The sequence below is a fragment of the Periplaneta americana genome, chromosome 10 (assembly GCF_040183065.1).
Source record: "Periplaneta americana isolate PAMFEO1 chromosome 10, P.americana_PAMFEO1_priV1, whole genome shotgun sequence".
Classification (NCBI taxonomy): Eukaryota; Metazoa; Arthropoda; class Insecta; order Blattodea; family Blattidae; genus Periplaneta; species Periplaneta americana.
The window spans coordinates 4,925,651-4,943,453 of NC_091126.1; the positions used below are offsets into that span (position 1 = coordinate 4,925,651).

Here is a 17,803-nt window from a genome sequence, read left to right on the forward strand (position 1 = left end):
ATTGATGTTACTAGCATTGCATGGCGATGCCTCATCCTTTCTTGGGCAACGTTCACAACACACAATCTAACGTCTTCTGCTCGAGAAACAACTGGCTCCTCTCTTTAGTCCCCCACGTTCTAACGCCCGTGAGTTGTACTGAAAGAGCACAGAGAAGTGGAAACTGCTTCGATTGCCCGCGTGGCGTCTTGCATGCAAGCGAAGAAGTCGTCGAGACCCTAGGGGGAATTCAATTTCACTACTATGACAGGCAGAGTGACTACTCTAGGTCTAGGCGTCTATGTCTAACTCTAGGTACTAGATTCCCCGCATGCTCAACTCGAGAAAGACAGAATAGGAAGAACAGTAGAACGAAAGGCAGAGAGAGAAGGAAAGAACGAAAGTAGACTAAAGTTAAAAGAGACAGTGAAAGAAGAAAGTGTGTTTCGTCTATATCGCATGCTCAGACTCCGCCATGCATCTTCAACAAAAAGCGTCGGTCCGACACAGAAAAAAGAGCCGTGTGTAAAAATTGCAAAAAGATATAACTATTTGATTACCTTGGTTCGTACTTCGATCTTGTCGCTATAGACAAGGACCACGCGGTCCTTGCCCGGGCTGGTAGCCAGGAAGGGGATGCTCTTCGCGACGTCGTCATGCAGAGGATGGGGCGGGCGGGCGGGCGAGCGGGCAGGCCATGCAGTGGCGGGCGGGCATGCGGGCACAGAGAGCACAGCGGTGACGGACGCAGCGGGCGATAGGGAAGACGAGAAGAGAAGAAGAAGTGGGGCAAATCAGAACGAGGCCTCAACAAGACAAGTGCCGTCCATTCCTGCTCCGGTCTGTAGGTCGCCCTGTTCGGCCGAGGAGGCAGGCATATACTGGTTTCCGGCCCGCTGAAATACAGGGACGGGCTGTGAGACAGACGGGCCCGCCACGTGCTGCTGAAAGAGCGACGCATTCACACTCTCGGGAGGGGAGGTGGAGGGAGGGACTGCTGTCCGACTCGATCATGTTCGGGGCGTATTACAATGTTAAAGGTGATAGATATTTAATACCTACCCAAGTTATTAATGAGTAAGAAGAATAACTATTAAACAGTCATAACGGCGGAAGACTGAAGTTCGAACACGTTTCGTTACTCGTCACGCGATTCATTTAGAATTAGGCTCTGTTCACAGTTATTAATTTATTATTAAGTACTTTCAATTAAGTCGCGTGGTGTAAATTCAGTACCACGTTCGCAGCTGGAAAGTATGAAAATGAATGACGGAATTTATGATTTATTGTCGCGATCACGTGATGCAAGAATTTTCGCCACGCTCGGAAAATATATGCAGAACATGAAATGCTTATTTAAACGACAGAGTGAAGCGCAGAGCCTTCAGAGCACTGCGCCATATTGACAGACTATTCTGAATCAAATACTGGAAGTACTATTGAAGATCCAAGCACTGAAATTATTACTCAGTCTTAGTGGTAAGGTAATTGGTAGTGGAAAGCATCGCGGACACTAGTTGTTAACGGTCCACGGTAAGCAGCCGTGCAATACAATCTATCTCTAGTGTTTGGATTCAACTTCTTTCTACCACTACATTCAGGTTAGGTTAGTTTTGTATCAATTTGTTAAATGTTATCCACTACTGTTTTTAAGGGATCTTGATTTTATTGCGTCAGCAAGGATTAAATACATCGTTATTTATTTCTGTACGTTACAACAGGCACATACCAAGCTAGATGTGTGTGCAGATAGTGTTGTGTGCCCTTGAACGCTAAGTTCAGTGCGTTCTACTTGTGGTTGACTACAGGCAAAGAAATGTCAACTCAGAGTGAAATTTCAAATGCGTTAACTCGCAAGTAGGATGAATGATCCAAAGATAACATCAACGACTCCTGTAACCGACAATATGTTCCAAATAATCTGTTCGAAGAGATTTCAAAATCACTAAATTTATTGATATATTGTTTCGAAAGGTAATGTTAAAGAAAAAATAACATTAATTAATTTACCACGCAGTGAAAACAGCTTAATTTGTATGAACTCACCACACGATGAAAATTTTGTGTCAACCCGATTTATCACCAGTTTAATACGAGGTTCAGTGTAGCTGTTTGAAATTTGTATTAAAATGTCATAAAATAAAACACGATTAATTATATTTTTAAATCACATACCTAAACTATTTTACAAGCCGAAATGTAAACTTACTACACTTAGCGTGGCAAGTTGGCAGGATCATTTTCTATCTTGGTTGTCCCTGTATTTGAGAATCTGATTTCCAAAAGTTGTTTCATCCAAATTAAAAAAAAAAAAACTGAGACTTCAGTAGTTTCATATACTATTGCCACACCTGCATCATCTAACATCTTTGTTGTATGGGGGAAGTGGTTTCTTCACTTACATTTTCGCATAAAATGCGACATTGGTTCCAAAAGCTGCTTCATCCATTGCAAATTTTGTAACAGATAGTTGTGTGTATATGCATCTCTTGTAATTTCTTTAAGTACTGATTACAGTCACAGCATTTGTGCTGGAATTTCAGATTTAACTTTCATTTAAAAGACGTAAGAACATTTAAAAACTGGCATCCGTGAAGATGGATCAGGATTTTGAATTATTTTCTGTTCGTTTCTGTTTTTTGTGCATATCGCGTTTGTCAGTTCTTTCGTTCCAGACTGCGGCTTCTCCAGAAGAAGCGCGAATCCTCCCCAGATTCTTCTACAATGCTTTCCTAAGCACGCACTTCATTTTTAGACATTTCCAAAGTTTTTCATGTATGTTTTAATTCAGTCACTGCCACAGTCGTAAACAATATTCTCCGTATTATTTAAAAAATGAACTGATTTGTCTTGCTATAGGCTACTATTAAGTCGAGTTCCAATTTCAAAACAGAGAGCGACGATTCGACTTTTGTGACATACAGCAAATTTGATGAAAAGGAACACACTCCAATTTCCAATTCCTTTACCAATAATAATCGAACCCGAAATTTCGTAACCTATAACTGTGTGGAATGTCAGAGTTAGAAAATGGTGCACAAATAAAAGCGAAAAGTAAAAATAAAACTCAAAATACAGTACAGTCGTTTGAGATTGCAATGCAGATGTCATACTCGATGTCGGGTTATGATGAAGCGTAACGAAGGCAGGGAGCAGCCAAATGTGATGGCTATGAGGCTTTGCACGCCGATACAAATTGTGTACTCTAAACGGCATACAATTCAATTTGTTGTTAAATTTGTCTATAGTTCCCATTATTTCTCGCATAATATAAATAAATATTAAATTAAATCTTCATATAGCACAACACACCTATAGATTTTGATCCAAAGCAAATTATAATCTCTTCCACCAGAAGACTGCAGATGTTTTACGGTCAAACTGGTTGAAGTCCAGAGAGTGGACTGAGCTATTCCATAGTTCTAAGTGGATTCGGTTTCATTAACAGGAGTGCAAATAGGACTGGTCACTGAAGTAAACCAACAAGGCAAAATTAAGATATTTGATGAGCTACAGTCTTTTAACCCAAACGTTCCAAGACCTCAGATGACGAGCCGGACTCAGTTATTCCTTGGATTTTAAGAAAGGTAACAATACAGACTTCTTATCTGTTGCTAGAGACAAATATAAGTTTTGAGTCATTATCAAACATTATTCTATTACTTGTAACAATACCTAACATATTTCAATACAGTTGTATGCCAGTTCAAAAAAAAATTACAATATTTTATAATCCATTCAATACTTAGCTGGACTATTGTTTTAAATCTTATGATTGATCTGCCATTTAAATTATTGTTACGTGCACTTAATTGTATAACATTTGCTCATTTATGTTCTTCTTCTTCTTCTTCTTCTTCTTATGTTCTTGAAAGGCTTCAAGATTTAAAACAAAATGAGATATGTTCCCCTTCACATTGGATGTGTTGCTGTTACATATGAGTAGTTTTGAGAAAGTAGACGAAATTATAATTAGAATTTTTCCCGTTAGAGGAGGCTTAAGACCAGATGGAACACCAAGGAAAGCAACAGTAGAAAATTATATGTTTTGTTCCTAGTAATTGAGAATAGAATTAGTTAAAAATAGTCTTCCTAAATTTGTTTGTCACAAAAGAAATTGGATGAAGAAATTTCAACAGAATAACAAGAGTCGAGTTAGTCAATTCGGTAAAATTATCCTGTTACATAAGGCGCAATGTGACAGGCTTGCCGTAAGAAGCATAATGGCCTAGGAGACAGCTGAAAACTCCCTTATGTTCTGGAAAGTGTCGCCGTGGAACAATAAATAATGCAATTCGTACATTTTAAAAAATTGATGGAAGATGGTCACATTCATTCTGTTGGCCTTGTGAATGGGAGTTGATATTAGCTCTGTACTCGGGATCTTCGTGTGACGTGGTAGACATCTTTATATGTGTCCTGTCTACACTTTCTTCATCATCGAAAGGCATTCCTGAGTGGAAAACAGCCACTCCGAAGAAGTCAAAAGTCTGGTATGCATTTTGATGAACGTTTTATTACTTATTGCCTTTTCGAAGAAGTTCAACGAATTATTTTCGGGCAGGAACAGAAAACGATTCAGCAGGATAACCCTTGCTAAATATATAGAGAATTTATATTACCATTTATATTTCTTGTATGTAGATGCAACTACACCCGAACACGAGCCTTGCTCATATGGGTGTTCTGATTCTTCTTATCTTCTGCGTAATTTAATATATTAAATATCAAATGTGACAGCAGTGATAATTGAATGTGGAGAAACAGACTCTGAATGTTTGTAGGAATAAGTACTCGTACAAATTCTACAAATTTATTATTAAAATGCGATTCATATTTTTTATACATTTTATATTTTCTAACATGCATATAAAACATAAAAATGCATATTTGAGACCCATTATGTATCTCGAAATTCATAGAAGATGCGAAAACGAATGGCAATTAAGAAATGTGCTGTTAGTCTGAAGTAGTAAATTGTACGATCGTTTCTGAAACTGACAACGCGAGAATATATACATTGAAATTTATGTCACATTTTCCTGTTAATTCTGTATATTCCCTTACTTTAATTTGTTATTTAATATTATTTGAACGTCATTTTATTAAGCTGAACATATATATATATATATATATAATAATAATGATAATAAAGTGACAACACAATAGCTATGCATATCAGAAAGTCGAAGTAAATGGCGTGACAATACACCTCAGAGTGTAAATACCCACACAGTACTGGTACACTTTTAAGTAAGATTTGGATTACTGTCACGTCTCTACAGCGGAGATGAACACGTCTGAAGTGAGAAAGCGAGAGAGAACATGTCTTCCAAACTATCGGACGTTCACGTGTTTGAAAGTTCTAAAGCTGTCCCACATATAGCAGCGAACGGAAGAATAAAATAAACAGTCTAGGAGTATCGTGGACGCAGTTTAATTAATCAATTGCCGATCGGAAAATAATATTTATTTTTATGTAAGCAATAATTATTAACATAGACCCTACTAGTATTGAAGAAGGTACGCGGCGGACATATTTTCTGATCGAATACATCCCAAATCCTGTTTGCTGCACATGAAACGATTACAAGTAAAAGGAAAATATATAGCAAATTCTCACTAACAGAATCGACCTACGTTAATAAAGATTAATATTCTGCAACGAGTTTAAAATTGCGAGTTATTGGAAGGTTTATTTACAACGCTTCTGTATGGTGTTTTACCTTTTGCTGTATTAGTCAGTTTTAAACGTATCGGATTAGGCGCGCACATGATTAAGTCCTGTGGTGTGAAATTACAAATCCATCCACGTAAATGAATTCTAAGCCGAGATCAAGAGTTTCACATAATTTCTAAACAACGCCTCTTCTTTTATACCTATATGTAGGCCTATTGAAATGATACCGAGGCACCGAAACGAATTTAAGAACCAAACATTTAATTTTGTTTACTACTGATTCAGACTCACCCATAGCTATACATTTCTTTCGCAGTCACCACGTAAATAACATTACCTGGATCTGTGTGTGTGTGTGTGTATGTGTGTGTGCTACTACCTTTTAGTGTTGGGTGTTCTTGTTGACTGAATGATCTGCCAAGTGTTGAGAAGGGGAGCAGGTTTGAGGGAAAGGAAATATACAACTAGCAAGCATGTCTTCTTTTTCTCACTAGAGCTACCAGTTAACAGACACTCTAAGCCAATATTGCATTTACAATATGTGTGCTTTTTTTCCTCATGTGAAATATAGAATCACTCATTAATAATGTACCTTAAATATAATGAAAATGGAAAAAAAAAAAAAAAAAAGCATGGACAACCATTACCATTATGACAGAATCTCGATTACATTTCAAAATGTAGAGATAAAGTCTAAACCTAGAGAACTAGAATCATATTTACATGGTGAACTACGCTCGGAGTAAAGTTGTATCCTAATTAGGAAAGAGGCTTTTCATTTAATAGGAAATATTTATTCAGACTGAACTGAAAGCTGGACTGTCAGAAGCCGAGTAATTGTGGTCAAGCAAAAATCATCTTGCTTCTTCTTCTCCTCCTTCTCCTTCTCCTCCTCCTCCTCCTTCTTCTCCTCCTCCTCCTCCTTCTTCTTCTCCTCCTCCTTCTTCTCCTCCTCCTTCTTCTTCTTCTTCTTCTTCTTCTTCTCCTCTTTCAGATGTATTTCTTTCACAATAATTAAATAACCCTGATGTCAAACAAGATATTATTTAATAATTGCTGTAACTGTTGCACATTTTAGACCAAAGTCTTCAGATTTAGCTACAGGATTGAGATGTCGCTGCAGGGGTGAGTCGAAATAATATACTCAACAGTCAATTTTTCTTTCCTTTGTGTAAAAAAATTAATGCTATTGTGATTCACTGGCAATTTTACTGCGCGGAGGACACGTTTACGAACCGCCAGCAGAGAGCAGAGAGCAGTTAGGCCTGCAGCTTGTGCACCTGTCTATTATGTCCATTTCATCACAATGAATTTGTGTTCCGTAATTCAAGTATTTGATTGAATGCATGTTTTGACTTCAAATATAAAACAGGAAAAGAAATCTACTTCATTTACGAGATAATGAAAAATAACTGTCGTTGAATTTCCCCTGGATAAGCTCGGAGTGTGTTCACATTGGTACGACCACGAGCGAACAATGATTAACAGCAGGTAAATAAATTCATACATGCTGATATTTGTAGTTTCTCATAAGCAGGCCGCTGATGGAACTATCTTCGCCCCTTTCTGAATTCTCGCTAGACAGGAGGAATGTCCGGCATGTTTTAAATTGATTTAAAATGTTTTATTTAACGACGCTCGCAACTGCCGAGGTTATATCAGTGTCGCCGTTGTGCCGAAATTTTGTCCCGTAGCTTTTACATGCCAGTAATTCTACTGACATGAGCCTGTCGCATTTAAGCACACTTAAATGCCATCGACCTGGGCCGGATCGAACTCGCAACCTCGAGCACAGAAGGCCAGCGCTGTCCGGCATGTTATCGATAAATAGAATCACACAGAAAATTCTATCTTACGATATCCAAGTATCAGCAACGCATTGAAAAGTCCAATTTACACGAAGGAGCTCAAAGGAACAAGATGAGAGAAATTTCTCTTTGCATACTGTCTTAAATTATTGCAAAGCGTTGAGGTTGTACTTGTACACTTCAGTCTATATATTCCCACGAATGTAAAAAAGCAGACGTTGTGAGATCGGATAGCGATTTCAAATTTCGTTTACAGTATCTTCTCTTCTGTTAGCAATTTAAGTCGTTGTCTAATCTAGACACGCGACATTCCGTTTTCTTTAAAACAGTGGTCTTCATGTCACAAACGGTTGTATGAGATGTTCTTCGTCCATGTATGACTGCATGATCATATTAGTGCCAGGTTAGCACAAGCAATTTCTTTTATGTACAGTAAATGTACTCACAAGATGGAGATATTTCTTAAATCTATTTTCCATGTGTGTCTTATTGCTGAAAGATGTCGCCATGAGGCAGATGCAGTCTGGGGGTACATCTTGCGGAGCGGCGCGGCAAACAGCTAGTATTCAAAGTTAATATACAGAACTGTTAAATAATTAAACCTGACTCGCATAGAAATAAGAATCGAGTTTAAGATTATGATAGTTGCCTTGTTAATTCATCCACTTCGGTTACGTTTCTTCCTGAAAAGCAATAAATCAAAGTTACTAAAGCTTTTTTCTTCCAACTATAATGGAAATAATGCGATGGTATTTGAAACAGAGAATCAGATTTAAAACTATAAATATTTTGATCTTCGGGTCCTCATACTGGAAGCTATTAGTCGTTGTAGAAGAAAATGTTTGTACCTAATAACTGTACCCATTTTTAAGAAAGGAGACAATACTAACTGTAGTAACTTTCGAGGAATATCACTTTTGTTGAAGTCGTACAAGATTTTGTCCAATATTCTTTTCAGAAGATTAAATCCATATGTAGATGAAATTATTGGGAATCATCAGTGCGGTTTTAGGCGTAATAGATCGAATAATGATCAGATTTTTTTGTATTCGACAGATATTGGAAAAAGAATGGCAGTTTAAGGATACAGTACATTAGTTATTCATTGATTTCAAAAAAGGCATATGACTCGGTTAAGAGAGAAGTTTCATATAATATTGTTATTGACGTTGATATTCCCAAGAAACTAGTTCGATTAATTAAAATATGTCTCAGAGAAACTTACAGCAGAGTCCGTACAGGCCAGTTTCTAACTGATGCTTTTCCAATTCACTGCAGGCTAAAGCAAGGAGATGCACTATCACCTTTACTTTTTAACTTCGCTCTAAAATATGCCATTAGAAACGTCCAGAATAACACAGAGGTTTTGGAATTGAACGGGTTACATCAGCTTCTTGTCTATGCGGATGGCGTGAATACGTTAGGAGAAAATCCACAAACGATTAGAGAAAACATGGAAATTTTACTTGAAGCAAGTAAAGCGATTGGCTGGGAAGTAAATCCCGAAAAGACAAAGTGTATGATTGTCTCGTGATCAGAATATTGTACGAAATGGAAATATAAAAATTGGAGATTTATCCTCCGATGAGGTGGAAAAATTCAAATATCTTGGAGCAAGAGTAACAAATATAAATGGCACTAGGGAGGAAATTAAACGCAGAATATATATGGCAAATGAATGTTATTATTCGGTTGAGAAGCTTTTGTCATCTAGTCTGCTGTCAAAAAATCTGAAAGTTAGAATTTATAAAACAGTTATATTACCGGTTGTTCTGCATGGTTGTGAAACTTGGACTCTCACTTTGAGAGAGGAACAGAGATTAAGGATATTTGAGAATAAGTTTCTTAGGAAAATATTTGGAGCTAAGTGGAATGAAGTTACGGGAGAATGGAGAAAGTTACACAACGCAGAACTGCACGCATTGTATCGTATTCATCTGACATAATTAGGAACATTAAATCCAGACGTTTGAGATGGGCAGGACATGTAGCACGTATGGGCGAATCCAGAAATGCATATGGTGTGTTAGTTGAGAGGCCGGAGGGAAAAAGGCCTTTGGGAGGCCGAGACGTAGGTGGGAGGATAATAATAAAATGGATTTGAGGAAGATGCTGTATGTTAAAGACTGCATTAATCTTGCACAGGATAGGAACCGATGGGGGGCTTATGTGAGGGCAGCAATGAACCTGCAATTTCCTTGAAAGCCATTTGTAAATAAGTAAAAAAAAATGTTGACCGTTATATTGCTCGGCTTTACAAAAAAATGAAATTAAATTTTTATTGGGTGATATTGTAAGGATTTCTTTTGACATCATTTCCGCAATTCTGATGTTTGAGTAATCCCAGATTTTGTTAACGAGTGTCACCTCCTTGTTTAGATCGCTACATAAAATATTTCTCTCATATAAGTCTGGATCCATAGACAAGGACAATGTCTAGTGGGAATACTGATTTCTCCTTACCACGCAGTCGGCTGTGAAATCGGGTCCCTGTATCACCTTGGGACAAAGCACCCAGTGAATGCTGGGGTTCATTTTCTACGGGAAGCTGAACTCAGATTAAAGAAGAAATAAACCTAGTCTCTCAGGTTTGTAATGTATCTTGTGCAATTCTATTTAAAGTTGCAGATTAGTAATAGAGATTGAGCTTGTACCATATTCGAATTGATATCTTTATTTTCGGAAATGGAAACAAATATGCAGTTTGCTATGCACACAGGATACTTGGCTCCTTACAGCAGCAGCAACCCGAGGTCCATGCAAACGATGAGACAATACGTCCATATTCCATTTCTATTTTCTTTCTGGTTTATAAATTAATATGAATGCACACATACTGTGTAGATGCAATATTCGCTCTAGTTCAAACTACCAACAATGTCTGTTAATAAGTCCGACTCTGTAGTTTCCTGAAAACAGAACAAATTACGGATGTGGACACTGCTGCTATGAGTAAATGTGGATTTGCATGATCACGTTTGTACAATATGTTAAGTTAGAAGTTAGGTAACGTAGTGAAGACATTCCCAGAGTACACACAAGAAAATAAATGATATATTGTGTGCAACGACTGAAACAAGTGTACACCGTCCGTTAAGCATAGGTCTCTCGAAATGGAAGAAAATTCACACCATTTTAAGTGGTATTCGTTTAACACTGTAATATATAATTACATTCTCAGCATTATTTATTTATTTTGCAGATTTTGTTGGTGGCTACCACAAGTTTGAAATATTGTCTACATTGAAAATGTGTCTTGTAGAACTCTGAAATAAGGAATATCAATTTCAAATTCATGTTTACAAACCAATTCTTCACAATTTTATTTCTCTGTTGTGTTGAGAAAGTTACAGTGTGCTCCTTCCAACCATTACTTTGAATTTGGTACAAAGTAAATAATATGAACATATAATTTACATGCCGAAGTAGCGTTAGTTTTCAGAACACTAAAAAGTGAGCTTGGAGCGTGAGGATAAGACTCAATCTTTGATACGGATTATTATTCACGACACCTTTAAACACGCGCAGAATTTTTAAGATTGCTAGAAAACAAAAATGGAAGTCCAGTGTAACATCATACTTGCGAGACTTGTAAATGCAACAATGACATTAATAAACTGCAAGTAGATACCGTGTCGTGTGATAATGAGAATAAAGTTATCGGTAATTTTAAAATCTGAAAGCGTTGTGAATCGCTCCACAGTGTATCAAAATTTCGCGACTGAAAGCAGATTAAGAATTTATATATTTTTTTGCCGAAATGCAGCAGCACACCGAGTTTGATACAATAAACGCAATTAAATGTAACAATTAAAATGATAATTTATTTCTTTAGTCTTGAGAAAAGCGAGGAAGTGTTTATGTCGCATGGATAAACGTAACACAATTGTGCAACAAGTATGTGTAAATCGGCATTAGCCTATTTCGCCCCATACCATTCACGAGGTATAGCTACGGCGTATTTGGGTACTCCACCGTGTGCCGAAACTTGACATATCCGACGTTTCGAAACTACACAGGCCTTCAGGGATATGCTGTAGCCCTACGACCTGGAAGGGGACCAGTCAGGTCTTGCCATATTCCTCCGAAAATGGAATCTGTGACAATTGCGAAATGTTTCTGATCGCAGGCGCAGTAGTATCAAGTGTGATTAGAATGGGGCACTGCGACCTTTTACGTTCCAAGCTTGGCGCATTCCCAAACCCACACCGGCTGACTACACTGAGGTTTCGAGCAAGTCGGCCCACTCGTTCCCAGGCGAGCCGGCGTTCAGCGAATGCTGTGGAATGACGACAGAATGGACATAAGTGTCGCTAAGGACTTTTCAACGAAAATTCTAGACCTTAGAATGTAACTAAGGATTCTATTAGAGCGAGAATCACTTTCATTTCCCTGCAGCTTTGCAAGCACTATTAATCACGTATCAGCAGTTAAATGACTTTTATATGAAGGTGTGAAGTGCTCAATATTTCGGTCGGCATCGCAAAGCACTGTGCTGCTGGTACAGACGTGTTATATTTTTCCGGCTAAAGCAGCTTTAACTTCCGCGAGTACGTTCATGCCACGCAGGACAACACCAAGCCGCAGCTGTTGTTGAACTCTTCCGACATGTCCCACAAGGGAATATTTCATATCTTATTCACTTATAAGGAAAGTTCATGAATGAATTTCATGTTTGTGTTAGAAATGAGAGCAGAATGAACTGTAGAAAAAGTATTTTAAACCGTCAATTTCTAAAACATGGCATACTATTTGAAGCTAATAATTCTTCTTTGAAAAGGATCCTGCAATTCAGGAAACTATCCATGTGAAACATGTTGCAAAATGAGTGTTTCCCGCTAATAAATTAATATTACAAAATTTTGATTACTGACAGGTAAATGCATTTCTTTGTTCCCGCGAAGTAACATAAAATAATTTATCGTTAGTTTTCGGAAAGTAGGCCTATTCTGAAAGTCATTCCAGTAACTTGTCATGTAGTTATAACTGTGTAAAGAATTTTCCATTCAAATTCTTTAACTATTCTCCCATAACTTGCATACGTGTAAACTTACTACACGTGTCATCATACAAATATCAGACTCCAAAATTGATATAATTTAATTCTATCTTTGTTCAATAGACAATTTCCAAGACACGGAAGTATTTTCTTTCTGAAAAGTAATAAATCCAATGTATCTCGTGCGTATGGAATTCAAATGGGAATAAAAAAAATATTAGATAAATATATAGGGTGAACCAAAATTTCATGCCATTAATTTCAAGGAGCCATTCTTTGAGACATTTCAAACAAAATGTTTTATATAATTTTTCTCGTTTGTGCTTATTTTCGAGAAAAAAATTATATGAAACATTTCATAGCGTATTTTGAGAAATCTATTGAATTAATTCCCAATATGCTCAGTCAATTTAAGAGAGCATTGTATTATGATAAAGAATGAGTGAAGGAAATATTGTTTTGTCCTTCACATGTGCAGAAATTTAATCCAAACAAATGTAAGTTTTCGTTCTGGAAAGGAATTTTAAAACCTGATGCACTGTGACAACGCCGTAAAGATGCCTGGACAGATGAAGCTAGTGCATGCTTTTAAATATGTCTCGGGAAATTTGATTTTTCGTATGTAATTTACTTAAAAAATTAAAGCAGGAGGAAACTATTTTCCACTGGATGAAGAAAATGCTCGTAGTGCAAGAAACGGAGATTTTTTAAATAATTAATTACATATGTATTAAGGCTGGTTGAGTGGAAGAGAAGGCCTTATGGCCTTAACTCTGCCAGCGAAAATAAAACATTATTATTATTATTATTATTATTATTATTATTATTATTATTATGTATAATTCAATATAAGCTTTTCTTATGGCTGTATTCATCGAATATTTATTTAAAATTAAATTGAAGAGTTTAAAAAATAATATTTTTTGTGCATCAGTAATACAAACTGTCTTTATCGTTAGTAAAGATCGTGCATAATATGCCGCATGATCGTACTAGTGCCGTAAAAATATTACCATGCCAACTAAAACGTCATGATTTTTAATAAGAAGGTATGACTTGTATCATAAATTTAACATTATGAAACGATTGGCCAATGCTATAATATCATTGTTCCATAGTAATCTCTTTTTTCATAGACCATGACAAACTACCCATCATTACAAATCTGATGTTATTTCTTTAGTAATATTGTTTTATAATGCTGTCGTATAAGAAAATAGCGTACGAAACTCTTTTATAATGTTACACAATTATTACATTCGTAAAAGATATGGAACTCACTACGTTCGTTTCATAATATTTACTCATGCAATAAACTATAACATTATAAACTTGTTTCATAATATTACAATTTTAATTTTATTCGTTACTTTAACGTAAAATAAGCATATCATATTTTTATTTTTTTCCTTTAGAATTTCAAATGTTTAAATTTTTTTGTAACTTGAAATATGCGTCATTATTGTTCACAATCTCTAGAATATTCAATTGAAATGGGAGTGTAGAAATATTTCTTAATCTTATCCATTTAGTTTGAAATAAGCTTCTCTTATAGTCTGTGTTCTCTGAACATTTAATTAAATTTAGGTTGTAGAGTTTATTTTAAATTTTCCAACATTTTGTTTAACGTGAAATGAGCATTGTTCATTTTCCGTTGTCTGACACAGTTTAAACACAAAGATTAAACTGTGTATCATCTGTACTTTTTCTTACGAGTTTGAAAACAATGTACATGGCAATGACGTTCAACAAGCCAGGTGAAGGGGTTGTTCAGAGCAACACAGCTTAATATGTACTGCCTGCTGGTTGCAGTGTTGCAAGATCTCATAATTAATGTATTTTAAAATGTTCGTTTTTCTGGAATGCTATTAAAACTCAGCAACACGGTATTTGACTGTTTTGTTGCTCCTTACCGAAGGAATCACCATCAGAATTAATGATATTACTTACGGTTCATTCTGTATATAGCACAACGTATAACTTTGCCTGCCTAACAAAAGTGGAGTTAGGAAGAAAAAGACTTTTGTTCCCAGCGTCACGACGTCCAGGTATCCCTTACTGACAATGTGTTGAATCATTTTGTAATATTATTTTCCTGCTCCTCCCGTCTATGCGATTTAACAAGTTAATACGCTAAATTTCGATGTTAATCAACTACAGACAGAAGTTTTGCTAATTACTTTATGATAATTTGTTCAGAATACATCAATAAAGCCATTAATTAGCTGTTTAAATAGGAATTATATTCCTGAAGCAGTGCATTTAATTCCTTGATGACAGCTTCAGAAACACAGTGTGATCATATTCGGTGAATGTTCCTGGACAGAGTGACTTTCATTGTAATGTTGTAATTTTAAAACTGTATTAGAAACTGAGGAATGGAGGAAGTTCATTACAACGTTGCAATCGTATAGAAATTTGACACAGGAGGATGTATTTACATTTAAAATATTTATGCTATGTACAAAAGGATCTACGAAGTATTACAAGTTTTATACTGTAAGCTGGTTTACAGGAATCACCCCCTCTCACTCATTCTCTCTCTCTCCTTCCTTCCCAAAGGATCCATATCTTAACACTGAAGGCAAGATATTCATGCAGTTAGTTCAATAAACGGCCGTGAGGTGTCAGAAGCATACACACATTCAACGAATATTTTCTTTTAGATTATTTAATACCAAAGTTGTCTTTTCACAGCAGCAGCAAACATATAAATGTGTGACCGGAGGGGTAAAGAGACAAACGTGCATGTTAGCCCACATTTACATCATCTATTAACATCAATATATAAGCCTTTATTACAACAATTAACACTTCTGAAAAACAGGCAATGGACGGCAGGAGTAGTCGAGAAACGAGAAGCAGAGAGAAGATGGTCGAATGTGCAGCCTGGCAATGAGAAAAGAGAAAGAGTGTGAAAAAGAGTAGCAGAATATGATGACGCGGAGCACGGCACGGCACGGCGCTGTCTACCGGCGGGCGACCTGTTAGCAAATCAAATATGTCCTCTAATATAACGTTTAAATAAGGAATACGATCTTGGAAAAGAAACGTGGCTGTAACAAGAGAAACTGTAAACAGTGACACGGCAGCTGCTCTGCTCTCAGCACCCTAATTACACAATTATTTTGATGACCAATCGCCCACTGAAACAAAATACAATGTTATGAATATAGCAAGTGATCATGAAAAGCCCTAACCAATTCAGTCAAATATACACAAGTTACATTACTTTAAAATAGACAAACACGACCCATAAAATCTGTAACATTTAATACATAGTTGTAATTAAAATTAATTAAATATGAAATCTGTTACTGGCAAGAAAGTAGAAAACATATACATATAATTCATTTAATATATGAACAAGATAAACAACAGATATCATAACAAAGCTGAAAAAGCCACAAGAGTTAGAGAATAAGACAGACGAACATCTCAGTTAAAGGTGGAGCTTCGATTGAATGCGGAGAAACGAAAGAACACGCCTTAAGGAAGAGAGATAGATGGGACGTTATTTATACCCATAAGTCAAGCGTCGAGCGTGGACACAACGGTCATTTTGATTCAACACGTGCATCTAAACAAAAATTTGTTTAATTGAATATTTTATGCCGCGTGCTAACTCATGTCATGTAGCTTAGTAAGTAAAAATTCTTGTTCCTATATCTACTATAAAACGCTCAGCAGGAATACATTATCTCTCTTCTTTCTTTGAAGAAGCGACATTTAATATATAAACAGAAATAAATTAAATCAAATTAAATATTTAATTAAAGAGTTACAAAAAGAACGATTTACAAACAATATACCTAAATATCAAAATGTAAAATACAAAATCACATTATGTATGTCTTCATCCTGACATTCCAAAACGCAAGATTAAGAAATGTGAAAAAAAAATTATGGTTTATTTAACGACACTCGCAACTGGCGAGGTTATATCAGCGTCGGTTTATTACATATTTGTTTAGTGATATAACGATACTATCTATTACTTATTTGCATCAACCGCGACATATTCGGATTTCAAAGAAGACAAACTAGTATGTGTATTATTATTATTATTATTATTATTATTATTATTATTATTATTATTATTATTATTATTATTATTATTTATAGCTCTAATTTTAGGAAACAATTAATCATGATTCTCTTTTTAAATAATTATTAACGTTAAGGTTATATTGTATTGTTTGTAATATATTTGTAATTTTGAATAGGATATTAACAAATTGCGATTTCGTTTCTCAAATTAATGATTAGGAATATACTCGCATTTTGTACGAGCTCTCATTACAGTAGGTCTACTATAAAATTTATACTCATATAGGCTAATTATTTACAATTTCATTCTTTTTATTACTGTCTGTAAAACAATTAGATATAGGTGCGCTTTAGCGATGTGCTATATGTTGTATTTTTTGTCCCAGATGCTCCCCTGCCACCACCGGAACACTTGTACATGTTCCGTTTCGTAAATGATCACCGAACCGAGGCAGGCCATTTACCGTGGTGTCGCACATGACTTATGGGATATATTGTGTAAGCACGAATCAGGGAGTATGGCAAAATGGGAAATTAGAGAAAATAAGAAAAATACGGATAGAAGACAGAAGAAAATATTAAAGAGAGCTAGAATAGGGGACAGCAGAAAGAAGAAAACTGAATTTTCAAAACGAAAGAGAAATAATTAAAGTAAAATAAGGAACTATCTCTCACCAAGTAAGGAACATTTGCATTTTAAATCACATATTCGCGAGATCGAGTCGTTTCGCTTCACTTAAAGTTGAATATCGTCCCGAATTGTATAAAAGAAGAGTTTCCATTTGAAAGAAGCTCTGTTTCCTAGTTAGACCAGGTGGGTAGTGGAACTGAAGTTACATCACAGTAGGCGAAATAATTGAAGTTGTCCCTGATTACAGAAAAATAAAAAGACAGTCATTTCCAACATGTACCAGGCACATATAGCCTACAACTACAGGACTCTAAAGACTAAACGCATGCCTTCCATCCACACCACGTGTCGTTCACCCATAGGTAAGAAAAGTGCATTTGGAAATGACCCACGTTAATGAAAATCAAGACAAACATAAATATGAGTTAATTCGGATTTATTAGAAAGAAAAGCATAAGAAAAAAATATATAATACAGAGGGTGACAGAAAGTAGTAAGAATAGAACTGGAGACAAGTAGAAGAGGTACAGACAGAGAAAGGGAAGAGAGTCCATACAAAGAAAGTAAGTCCCTATTTTTACTTCGTCGTCCTACCGCATGAAAGTTAGAGGTTTATACTGTATATCGCGACATGGAGGCTTACCTTTCTAAGTTAC

General features: G+C 36.0%; 1 protein-coding gene across 5 annotated transcripts in view; it reads right to left on the bottom strand.

Moving 5' to 3' along the window:
• The window catches only part of Shal (Potassium voltage-gated channel protein Shal), a 270,375-nt gene that overhangs the window by 13,147 nt on the left and 239,425 nt on the right, over positions 1-17,803 (bottom strand). For 2 of the 5 annotated variants that reach the window (XM_069836760.1, XM_069836758.1), the window contains exon 5: positions 540-620. The exons of 2 other annotated variants lie outside the window; for them this stretch is intronic. In XM_069836760.1, the coding sequence (XP_069692861.1) occupies positions 540-620 (81 nt within the window). Of the gene's footprint in view, positions 1-539; positions 621-640; positions 876-17,803 lie in introns of those variants that run through there. One more of the 5 variants, XM_069836763.1, reaches the window with a different exon arrangement.